This window comes from Danio rerio, chromosome 20, assembly GCF_052040795.2.
Source record: "Danio rerio strain M-AB ecotype USA chromosome 20, GRCz13ab, whole genome shotgun sequence".
Lineage (NCBI taxonomy): Eukaryota > Metazoa > Chordata > Actinopteri > Cypriniformes > Danionidae > Danio > Danio rerio.
The window spans coordinates 38682407-38695428 of NC_141040.1; the positions used below are offsets into that span (position 1 = coordinate 38682407).

At 36.6% G+C, this 13022-nt stretch overlaps 1 protein-coding gene across 14 annotated transcripts in view; it reads left to right on the forward strand.

The window, feature by feature from the left end:
* Window positions 1–13022, forward strand: part of pde4dip (phosphodiesterase 4D interacting protein) — a 107131-nt gene that overhangs the window by 8713 nt on the left and 85396 nt on the right. For all 14 annotated transcript variants that reach the window (NM_001443310.1, NM_001443317.1, NM_001443318.1 and 11 more), the window contains 2 exon segments: window positions 3485–3534; window positions 6278–6345. In NM_001443310.1, the coding sequence (NP_001430239.1) occupies window positions 3522–3534; window positions 6278–6345 (81 nt within the window). In that variant the 5' untranslated portion in view covers window positions 3485–3521.

Below are 13022 nucleotides of genomic sequence, written 5' to 3' on the forward strand. Positions count from 1 at the left end.
GGCATCCGCTGCGTAAAAACTTGCTACATAAGTTGGCGGTTCGTTCAGCTGTGGCGACCCCGGATTAATAAAGGGACTAAGTCGACAAGAAAATGAATGAATGAATGATAAAAATGAAGGAACATCCTGTATCTGTTTTTTCGCTTTTCTTTATTCCTTATTAATGTATTATAGAAGTATCGGATCGGGTTTCGGTATTAATGCTCAAAATGATGCTCAAAATCAAATGACTCGGACACGGACTCAAGGGCAAAAAAAAAAAACCTGACCGCGAGATCCCTAAATGAGATGCAGCTTTGGTGAGCATTATTGTACAATCTTGAAAAACAATGAATAATCCAACTGACATCAAAATTCTTAATAGTATTTAGAAAAGACTGAGAGGTGTTGATTTTTGACTGCATTTGCAGCATATTCGTTTCAGACAGGCATCCACATGCTAATGTGTCAAATTCAGTTTACATCTGAATGAATCAACCCTTAATCAGGGTATTTAAAAAATGCATGGCAGGCAGATGTTTGCCATTTTATGAGACATGTGAGCATGAGAAAACATCATCTTATCTTATTACCCTGTTAGGCTGCCACTCACTTCAGTGATTTAGTTGTGCAACAACAAACAGCTGATTCTTAGTTGTCGCATGACAAATATACATCATTATGGAAAAAATGTGGTATGCTATTGAATTTGATGGCATAAACTAGGAGCCTTCAATAGTGTGCAATAGTACTTCAGGCTAGTTTGACAAATATTGATAAAATATGTGGTTTAAAATACAATGTAAGTAGACTACTCCACTAATATTCAGTTTAATGGCTATAAAAGATAAGAATCATAAATGTACATACTGGAAAATAGAAATGAACAGTAAAGACGTACAGTATGTACTGTTTTTAATCAAGTAATGTTCAAGTAAATGCAGTTTCAGTAAGCATAAAAAACACCTCATATAAAACATTTAAATGGTAATGTAAAATTTATAACAGTATTTTTGTGCATGTTATTTTAGGCTTGGCTTAAATTCAAGAGGTTCTTAGCTTGATAAAGCCTGAATACTCCAAAAATACACAATTACTAAATCGATGTTATTCAAACATAAGCCGAGCACTCAAGCACTGAGTGCAAGTGTAAGATGAGTCTGCCTCAAATGTCCTTGTGTCCATTTGTGCTGATGATTTGCAATCTGAGCCGCCTTTTAGAGTCTGGGTACTAATCAATAAGAATGCGTTTAGGAAGTTAAATATTAATGTTTAGAGGAGCTACACAGAGGGAGTGCTAAAACTTTGCTTAAATCAAAAATTAGGCAGGAGGTCAGTGCTGATAGCCTAGTGGGCAGTGCGCTGATATAATATATAGAGCCACTGCGTTTCAGGCATCCTGGGTTTGAGTCTTGATCACATCCCCTCACTCTCTCCAACTTCACTTCCTGTCTAGCTACTGTCCTGTCATAATAAATGAAAGCATGCATGCTTTTTACTAAGTGTGTACCTAACCCTGCCCCTAACACTAGCCCTCACAGTGACATCACTCGCTCTATTGAGTGCATAAATCTGAAACTACATGTCTGGAACTGCATGTCTCAGCTTGCATGTGCTGGTTTGCAGCCAGTTACTATTGTAGGAAAAAGCTAACTTATTTAATGTCATAATTTAGCTAATGTCAATGTTATTTTTAAGAAGCAGGTGGCAGGGCACAGACATTCAGACCAAAATTAGGCAGTAAAAATTATCAGGTGCGCTGCCATTACTAAGGAAACATGATGGGCTTGTTACTCTTTAGCACTAAAACTAAGGTTTGTGAACTGGAAGTGTGTCTGATGTTGAAATGTTTTAGCCTTTTTCAACATCTCAGTAATGATAGAAACAAATGTGTTATAAGCCAGATAACGATTATTTATGAGAAAAATCCCTTGCACAACTTTCTTAAGCATGCTTCTGCTGCAGCATGTTGATAATGTTTCAATATGACTGCAGCCAAAAAGGTTTTTAGTTCAAAAATTCAAGTAGAATTCAGAAAACAGGCTGTATCTGAGTCCCCATCTACTCATTCATTTACTATTTCCTACATTGATTCACTAATATAGCCACTTGAAGGAGGGAATGAAAAAGGGAGAGTAAATTTGAGCATTGAGTGAAAAAGTCTGGTTTTGTGCAGACCCTGTTATTTAGTTAGTATTTTATCACTTAGCAAACTGTCTATTTGTAATGAAACAAAGTGTTTCGAACTCAGTCACATATGCAGACATTAAATAAATCATATTTCATTTTGAACAGTACACTGATTCCGCTGTGGATACCATCCTATGGTCAGAAGCAGAAATTAATTTTAAGCGCAAACTTTCACAGTGCATTATGGGTATTCTAACCGCTTAGTGTTTATTGGTTGTACACTCGTTATTGTGGTGCATTGTGGGATTGATTGAGTGCTCTTCAGAACCTCTAGTATGGTTTTAGACAGCACTAGAAATGGCTGCTCTTTCAAATATTGCACTATTTAAGAGCACAGGGATGATTTCAGAAACAGCAATAGTTAAATAAGAGTAAATTAAAGCCAGCAACTAATTGTGTAGAGTGGCACGGTGGCTCAGTGGTTAGCATTGTCACCACACAGCAAGAAGGTTGCTGGTCGAGTGGGCCAGTTGGCATTTCTGTGTGGAGTTTGCATGTTCTCCCTGTATTGGCATGGGTTTCCTCCGGGTGCTTCGGTTTCCCCCATGGTCCAAAGACATATGGTGTTGGTGAATTCGATTAACTAAAATTGGCCATAGTGTATGAGTGTGTGATTAAATATGTGTTTCCCAGTGCTGGGTTGTGGCTGGAATGGCATTTGCTGCATAAAACATATGCTAGAATAGTTGGTTGTTCATTCCACTGTGGCAACCCCTGATATATCGATATGCTGCTCGCTGCAGAGCCACTTGGGCTCCAATGAGGAGAAGCTTGATCTCCAGCTCCAGCTCCTCCTCTTATAAGCTGTTTTCATGTGCACACCTATACCCCACCCCTAACCCCAACCCCCAGACACATCACTTGTAGAACAAGTGCAAGCAAGGAGGCGCTGGAGCTCAGCTCTGCCCAAGTGTCTCTGCAGTGAGTACAACTTAGATAAATCAGGGACTAAGGTGAAGGAAAATGAGTGAATGAACTTATTGCTTGCACTTGTACTCGTGTGCCAGAGAGTTAAAGTGATTCAGTGTCCTAATATACACTATATAGTAAAAAGAAGCTGAAAATACATGTGCCCAGATATAGTCATAATAATTTACCGGATAGTATTGTAGGTTATAAGAATTTGTTTTCACATTGTTTTAATTTTCGCAACAAAAATATTTACAAAAAAAGTCTACGGTCATTCATAGATGACCCAGCAAGTTGGGGAAGGTTGTAAAACATATTATATATGGACATGTACTATTGTATGTTCTACAGAAACATATTAACTGGATACAGCACAAGTATAAATCTTTTCTATGTTATGTTTCAGACACTATAATGGACGTAAAGCGGCCAGGCCCAAGAGTATGATTGACATGGGTAGGTATAAAGTTGGTAGCGCTTCCATTTTAGACAAAGCATAGATAAACCTTTTTTTAATATATCCAAATGTTTTTTTATGCTGTGTCACAACACAATTGTACAAATGGCTCATTATGGATTGCCTAAGAATTGCTCTTACCTGTAGTTAAATCACTGTAATGCATGACCTTATGTGGATTCCTTTTTTATAGACTTTGAATTAGATTTAGCCCAAATTTCCTAATACAAAATACTGATTGTGTAAAAGTGACATTTTGAATCCCTTTGAGTATTTCTGCTTTGTCATGTCACTTTGTTCTAGATATCAACTGGCACAAATATTAAGTGAGAAACATTAAATCTACTCTCTTATCCTTTCACTCCTCCGCTCCTCAGACAAAAAAAGCATAGCTTATGTTATTGAACATATTTATGAGTTGCTAATAAAAACATAAAGCTAATGGCTTAATTATGTTTCAGTAAAAGTTCCACAAAACAACCTTGCAGCGAGTGTGCTTGACATTTCTCTGGCACGGTAAAAGTGTGGTGCAAGTTACAGGCCTATGCCTTGCACCCGTCTCCAATACAGTCCCAGGCTGACTTCCAATACACATCACTGGCACATATTAAATAAAAGTCCTTTAATAAGCTTTAATGAGGCCATGCCATGGTTTTAAAGAACTGCAAGAAGATCGAGCCTTGCCAGTGTTTTAGTGATTATGCCCTGTGGGGACTCTCCTTTTCTCATGCTGGGAAAAAACACATCATTTCACCCCAGTTCCTGGAATTTCTTTGCTAAATTTTTTATTTACTGTAATGCTTTGGCATAGTTTACACTATATGAAGATGTTGGTATCAATCCAACAATATGTGTCCATAATATAATATAATATAATATAATATAATATAATATAATATAATATAATATAATATAATATAATATAATATAATATAATATAATATTGGCGACACAGTGGCGCAGTAGGTAGTCCTGTCGCCTCACAGCAAGAAGGTCGCTGGTTTGAGCCTCGGCTGGGTCACTTGGCATTTCTTTGTGAGTTTGCATGTTCTCCCCGCGTTCGAGTGGGTTTCCTTCGACAAAGCCGAAAAGAAAATGAATAAAATAATATAATATAATATATTATAATATAATATAATATAATATAATATAGTATAATATAATATAATATAATAAAATACAATATAATATAATATAATATAATATAATATAATATAATATAATATAATATAATATAATATAATATAATATCATATAATTTCATATAATATAATATAATCATAGTGATGCTGGTAAAAGTGTAATGCATAGTAATAATAAACAAATAACGTTTTGAATAAAATTGATAAAGTAATAATACGTCACTGTAATTCACAAAAAGTTAACGTAACTCAAATCATTAAAGGAAAGTGAATGCAACAAACCGTTTATGTTCAAAAACTAATCCTAATGAGGACTGTGAACTGTAAATGAAGCAATTTGAGTACAGTAAAATTTAATAAATGTAGAGAACTCAAACCAACTGAGTACTGTAAAACTCAATAATTTAAGGTAACTCAAACTTTTTGATGAAACCGATTAGGGCTGCAGCTAACGATTATTTTAATAATCGATTAATCCATCGACAATTTTTCTGATTAATTGATGAATGAGGTAAAAAAACAAGAAAAGCAATCATTTCCAACCCTTTATTCAAAACAGAACTAAAATCTTTAGAAAGTGCACAAACATCTTGTCCTTAACATCCCTGAACTGTTATAATAATAATTAAAAAAAACTTAATAGTTTTGTCCTGTTTTCAATCCAAATATCTAAAAAAAATCTTAAATCAATATACATACTAGTCACATGACATAGCATAAGAAATTATGTCTTGTTAAAAAAACACCTTAAAATTAAGTGCGCTTAAAACAAGCTAAATTATTTCCCAATAGGGTAAAAAAATAATTTTAATGCTTCTCAAGCTGAATAACAAGTAAACACCAGCACCAAGGACATTACGTTCCTCACTTCAAAACGGAACAAAATTAGGATTCTGCAGGTTTGCGTTTCAGGTGCTGGATCACTGCCGTGGTGCCCCCATCATCACTTTTGCGTATTTGTCCATTAACACACTTTGTTTGTTAATTTAGTGTGAAATGCTCCCACACCTTGAATGACTAGAGTTGCACAGATTTCTCTGCTTCACGTATCTTTCCTCTAACGTTACCTCCGCTCATTTTTTTGCTCCTTCCTGTCTATGAGGTGCCTCTGCTGGCATCGGTGCGTGAGAGAGGCAGAGTGCATTCACTCCGCTTTGTGCTTAATCAAAGTTTTTTAAAAAGCAAACGCCCCAGCATCGCGCAACACACTTAATCGATTATAAAATTTGTTGTTAACTCTTTTAGTAATAGATTTTATTCAATTCGTTAATTCGTTAATCAGTTTTAATTTGTTTTGAAAACTATCTATATGAGTATTGTGAACTTACTTCATTTAAGTTGAAGTATTGAGGTATTTAATTAACTCATTAACTGAAACACTGAGTCCAAAGCTATTTTAAAATGTGTAGAATTAACTTTCAGTCAATTTTATGTTAATTACACTAATTTCTCTATGATAAAGTTGACTGTTGGGTTTTACAGTGTATAGTAATGGTTGTTATTAATATTATTGGTAATGTTAGTCAGAATAAAGCAAAATCATTTTTATTAATCTTACTTTTGTCTTTGATGATTGTAACCATTTGCTGTATTTTATCAGATTCCTCTAGTGTTGATGCAGAGAAGAGCTCCGTTCTTCAGACACACAGCTTGAGAGAGTTTGAGCAGGTAGGTTCCTGGTTTTGTTTAATCAAAATGAGCTTTTGTGTTGAACTGCTAATCTGTGAAAGCCATTTGTTAGGCCGTTGAGTGTTTTTCACTGTGTTGAGATTGTGAACTTTTGGTGTTTGCCTGCTGAACCAGCCATCTAGTTGGAAAGCTTACTTACTAAAGCATAGATGTACTGTAAATACTATATTTTGTTTTCTAGAGTAATCAGAAGCATCCTCTTGTTGCGCAGCTAATCGCTCCTTGTACCAGTTCTGACATGTTAATACGCCATCAAGCTGTTTCGGTTGATTTCAGGAGAGGCCAGTTGTGAACAACATCACTATTGACATGTTCTTTCAGCTCATTGTCCTCTCTAATCAGATTTACTGTGCTGTTGTCCAGTAAACACAATAGAATCCATCAAGATTTCCAAAAGCTATGTGTGCATGCAAGCACAGCCGTATAAACCTTCATGTTTTTTTTGTAGCGTTTCTTAAATGTGATTTCCATAAAACACATTGTGGAGCAGAGCAGGATCTGGAATGTCCGCTGTATGCATGCTGTTGTGGTCTATCTGTATGTGAAAGGCTTTCTGGGAATGGAGCCAGCCTATTATGGCTGTGATATAACTTCAGCCTTGCTACCTTCAATTACCAGAGGCCTGCTTGAAAGACTGCAGTTTTTTTTCCTTAGGAAAGGTTGTGGAGTTTTTTTTTTACAGAATAGAACATGAAGACACTAAAGAAAAGTCCTGAGTGCCCCTGAGTTTAGGAGTTTTTTCGTCTTCATGTACTGTTTAGTAAAATCACTCCTGAACTTGCTTCAAAGAGGCATCTTGTAATTAGTTGCTGGTATTTAGACCAACTTATTTCACATCAGAGGTACTTGTATTTATCAGCAGTTTAATTTTCTTAAATCATAACTTTATAGTGAAGAAGTTTAATCTCATCAGTTTCAGTTCTCTAAAAATGTAACATTTTATAAAATGAGTAGTAATATTATTCTATAATGACATACCATTTTTTTGTAACAACAAAGTGTATTATTTTAATATCTTATGTAAAATTTAAAATATAATAAATACATTTAGATTTTTTAAATATCATGTTTTTTAATGAAATGCACTTTATATAAGTTATTTTAGAATCAATACGGTACTACACAAGTCTGATTATTTTAATGAATGGTTTAAACTGATAAACCAGCATGAAATTCTGCCCTATATAGTTTACATTATCAACAAAGATTTTGTTTTCTAAATACTTAATATGTAATACAAAAGTACACAAAAAGTATTTGAAAAAGTTTGAAAACAGCAAGATTTGTTAATATATTTCACAGAAGTCTCTGGCTGTAATACAATTTATTCATTCATTCATTTTTTTCAGCTTAGTCCTTTTATTAGTCTGGGTTCGCCACAGCGGAATGAACCATCTAATACAATATTATTTCAATTTAAAGTAACTGTTTTTATCACCTGTGAATCTTTACATCTATACTCAAGTTTTCGGTGTCATAGTAATCATACTTCAAAAATTTCAAACCAAACCAAACTTATGAGCTGTTTTATAATTATATGAACGGCATAACTACATTATAAATATATATATATATATATATATATATATATATATATATATATATATATATATATATATATATATATATATATATATATATATATATATATATATATTTGTGTGTGAGTGTGTGTGTGTGTGTGTGTGTGTGTGTGTGTGTGTGTGTGTGTGTGTATATATAGTTAAAGGCGATGCAGTGGCACAGTAGGTACCGCTGTCACCTCACAGCAAGAGGGTCGCTGGTTCGAGCCTCGGCTGGGTCAGTTGACGTTTCTGTGTGAAGTTTGCATGTTCTCCCTGCGTTTGCGTGGGTTACTTCCGGGTGCTCCGGTTTCCCCCACAGTCCAAAGACATGCAGTGCAGGTGAATTGGGTAGGCTAAATTGTCCATAGCGTATGAGTGTGTGTGGATGTTTCCTAGAGATGGGTTGTGGCTGGAAGCATTCGCTGCGTAAAAAACATGCTGGATAAGTTGGCGGTTCATTCCGCTGTGGCAACCCCGGATTAATAAAGGGACTAAGCTGACAAGAAAATTAATTAATGAATGTATAGTTAAATTCAGAATTATCAACCCCTTTGATTTTTTTTTCTTTTTTAAATATTTTCAAAATGATGTGTATTATTAGCCCCTTTAAGCTATATTATTTTGATAGTTATAGAACAAACATTGTTATACAATAACTTGCCTAATTACCCTAACCAGTCTAGTTTACCTCATTAACCTAGTTAAGCCTTTAAATGTCATTTTAAGCTGTATGGAAATGTCTTGAAAAATATCTAGTAAAATATTATTCACTGTTATCATGGCAAAGATAAAATAAATCAGTTATTAGAAATGAGTTACTGAAACTATTATGTTTAGAAATGTGTCAAAAAAGTCTTCTGTCCATTAAACAGAAATTGGGGGGAAAAAATAAACAGGGAGGCTAATAATTCAGGGGGGCTAATAATTCTGACTTCAACTGTATGTATGTATGTATATATATATATAAAAGTTATTTATTTATACCATTTATATAGATAGACAGATAGATATATAGACAAACAGACAGACAGACAGACTTTTTTGTTTCTTCATTTCTTCTGATGTTATTCTCCAATATGATGCTTTCAACGTGGTGATCATTTCTGCATGGATGAAACATTCATGCTGCTGAACACAGTCAGCCTCTCGCATATATTCCTGTCAGCTGGAAGAACCAATCATTTCCACACTAGCTTGAAATATGAATCTGCCAAAATATCATTTGTAACTGTCAAACAACTTGATGGGGTGTAACTCGAAGGTAGGAGAGTTTAAAAATCAAAACACACTTCTTCAAATAGTGCCCTTTTTTTCTTTTTTTGCACATGAAAAATTAAAAGCATATGGTTTCCCGTGAAGTGATTCTTTCTGACCACAAAGGCACTTACTGATATAGAAAGATGGTCTGCGTGCTATTAAAACCTCAGAACAAATTGCAATTGCTAATCTGTTTTTTTGCCCTTGTTTTGGAGACTTGGCAGGAGTGTGCAGAATTTGACAGAGACCTGATCATTGTGGCCTGGCCCTTCGTGTACCTTTCAGCAAGTAGTCGCCAAATTTTAGGAAGCAGCAGCCATCAAGAGCCGCTTCTCAGAGTCTCAGTGCTCTTTGCAGCACTGCTGTATAGCTAGCTTTTCATTTGGCTTGAAAATAGGTCAAAATTTTCTGCATGAAGAGCAACACATGCCTTGAAGCTTTCATGCTTTTTTTTATGCTCCTGATGTCTGATTCATGTCACAAAGGCAAAATGACTGACGGTTTAATCGCTAATTCTTACTGAAACAAGCCTTGCAGTGGGAATACCCAAAATTATAGAGTCTATTTGAGTGCATTTTTGGCCTTTTTAATGGAATCAATCTAGTACTCTCTCTCAGGATATCATATCTGCTTAGTCAAAACTGGTATAATTGCTAACATGTGGCTATTCTCTGCAGATCTGTACATATGGAAAGCTATCTTTTGATTTTTTTTCTGTCTCGCTCTCATCTCACTCACATTCATCTAGATTGTAGGGTTATTATTCTTTGACATGAGAGTGATACTTGATATAGTCAGTCTAAATTGCTTTCGTTTCCAATATTCAGGCTATATAGAACCTGTGAGGGGGCGGTGGCGGGAGGAAACGTTTAAAGATTTTGTTTTGTGTGGGAGGCGTTTCGTTTTTGGAAATCGCATGCACTGTAGCCCTCTTCCTATGGCAAGCAGTTTTTGCATTTAATCTGTAACAATACTAGTATATATTTTATTTTTATTTGAAGTATTTTTTCCATTAAATGCTAGCAATTATTCATTAGCTGTTTGTGCTTATTGTTTAGATACTGGTGCTTATAGGTAGGGCTGGGCGATACAGCTAAAAAAAAAATGCATGATATGTTTTATATCATTCGGTATTGATAAATATTGAATATTTTTTGTTTAAACACTTTGTATTAACTTACCAACATTACTAAGCCAAAAAGTTTTTAAACTGAAAGCTCATCTCTTCTGTGTTATAATAAAATAAACATAATGACATCCCTACCTCCTTTTTCATTTACAATGACCTCACTGCTAGTAGTCACAGCACTCATTTTCACGTGTGTTATTCTGACCTGAGGTGGTGGTGACTAAACCCAAATCTCGCAAGTGAAAAGCGCAAGCGCGTGGATTCCCTCACCATTTGTCTGAGGTTGCAGAAAAAAAAAAACAGGAATGCTAGCATTTACAGCGAGGGAATGACATCCAACGTGGTACAGTTTGTTGTTGTATTAGAGATATGTTATTGATTACATAATATATATAATATTTACATAATGCTTTTAGCGTATTATAACAGCTCGTCACACAGTGATAAGCACAGTGATTGGGCAAAATTACCATTAAAGTGAGCGGCGTTCATCTGACAGGTCCATTTGCGATAGCACCCTCCCAATGGATATTGGATAAGACGAAATGACCAAGCATCCAGCCCGAAATAAACGTCTATCTCATTGAAACATCAAGTGATTTTACAAGAGAGAAGTTAAAGGCCTACACGTTTTTGTATGCCTACAACTTTGTTGTGTGTGGTCATGTGCAAGAAATAATGTTCCATGATTACCAGATTCAAAACTTTGTAATGCTAAAAACCAAAGACAAGGAAAGATGCAACTGTACAAGGCCTTGGTAATCATCAACAGCAAAACAACTGCATTCTCACAGCGAACTGCACCTGTACGGCAGGGTATGTGAACTTACATTTTTACATTTCATATTAAGCATTTAGTGTCCGTAGTCTAATTCACCATATTTAACTATTTTTTTGCTGAAATCATTGCTGCAATCAAAAACAAGTAATGTGTATGATTCAGCATAGCGTGAACTTACCTGATATGAAATGAGAACTGCAGAGTCGAGCAATTTTAATTAAGTCCTCACTCCATTCAGCTCTTCTGATGGCTATTAGCCAAAGACGTCTGCGGTTGGCATTAAAAGCAGTGTAGTGTACAGTAAAATTTAAGTTTTCTATTTTTAGACTTTCAATTTTGGCATCCTACTGCCCAACAGGACATATTTGATATTGCAACCATTTATTTTTTTTGCAACCGGTATGCGCGGTTAAACCCATGTGACATAGGTGGGTAATGCCCCTATTAGTCTACTGTTATTACTGTAATGTGTACACTCCATCTGAAGTCTGAAGCAGATTGCTTAGTTCTACCTACATGAATCACGTGCGCACCGTGCACGTCGCTCCCTATTTGAGCTTGCAAGTTGTGCTTCTCAATTAGAAATAGAAACTTACACCCTAAGCTTATTGGCATTCTTTTCAAGGCATGTGCTGAGCAGCCACATTTTAATAAAACTATAGTGCTTTATACCAAAACTTCATACAAAACTTTTATTGTTATTGACAATGGTGCACTGTCAATAAATACCGATACCATTTTTAATCGCCCTGCCCTTGTCTCGATTTTAACTAAAGAGACCAACCCGGGCTCATTGTGGAAACGTAGCCCCGCGGACGTTTCTGCGGACCGCGATTTACGTCCTGGGAGGTACGTATTCAAGCGTTTTTTTGTTTTCGCGGATCCGCGAGAGGCCGCTGTGCGCGCTTTTTTGCATCTCGGGCGCCTCTCGGGAGCGCGCGGCGTTCGCGCCCGCGCCGTTCTCGCGCGAAAAGCCGCCAGATCGGAAAAAAAAAGCAAAAGCCCTCGTCTTCGATTTCGACCGCGTTTTCGGATTCCGCCGCGTTCTCGCCCTTATTTTTCGGATTCCGTTTTTCGTCTTACTTGATTTCCGCAACCTGCTGTTCCACGGACTCGATCCCGGTCGTCGTCCACCGCGGCCGGCTCCGGCTCCTCCTCTGGGGCCTCCGCTCCGCCGATTCAACGCTGTGAGCTAAGCGCACAAACTGATTGCAACGGGAAAGCCCTCCACTCGGAGGCGAGCCGTCAGCCGGCGAGCGCGAAGAGGAGGGGCGGAGCGGCGCCACACCGCCCCGCAGCGTTCGCTCGAAAAAAACCAAACGCGGCCTTTACGTACCTCCGGCCACGTAAATCGCAGTCTCCAGAAATGTCTGCGGGGCTACGTTTCCAGAATGAGCTTGGGTTGAAAGAGACGTAGTGGAATCCCTGGAGTTAACAAGAAAACACATTTATTTACAATGACACTTACAAGCACTGGAACATACACACATAGGAGCACAGGGTTCTTCAGGAATGACATTCAGATTGACGTATGGTCACACTAGAGTTTGAGCTAAATAAAAGAGGTGGGATTAAACAAGATGAGTAGACATTTAAAAATGCAAGCGATTGGTTTATCTTTTAAAATTTTTATCCAGAGAGGTCATGTTTTGATCCTCAATTGGTCTCACACAGTCAGGTGATGCGATTTTGCAGGTCATGGTTCAACAAGCTTGAACTTTGCAATGCAGCAAACTGCAAAACTTGTCGCTCAAGCTTGCGTTTCTGGTCCGACACATTCAGGTAAGTATGAATGGAAGTTTATGGGGAGAAAAGTCTAGTGTGTCTGCAGCTTTAGACCAGACAAGGGACTAACTAAACACGGGAATATGAATACACAGGACATCATTGAACTAATTACATGTTGGGGTGAGACACAGGTGAA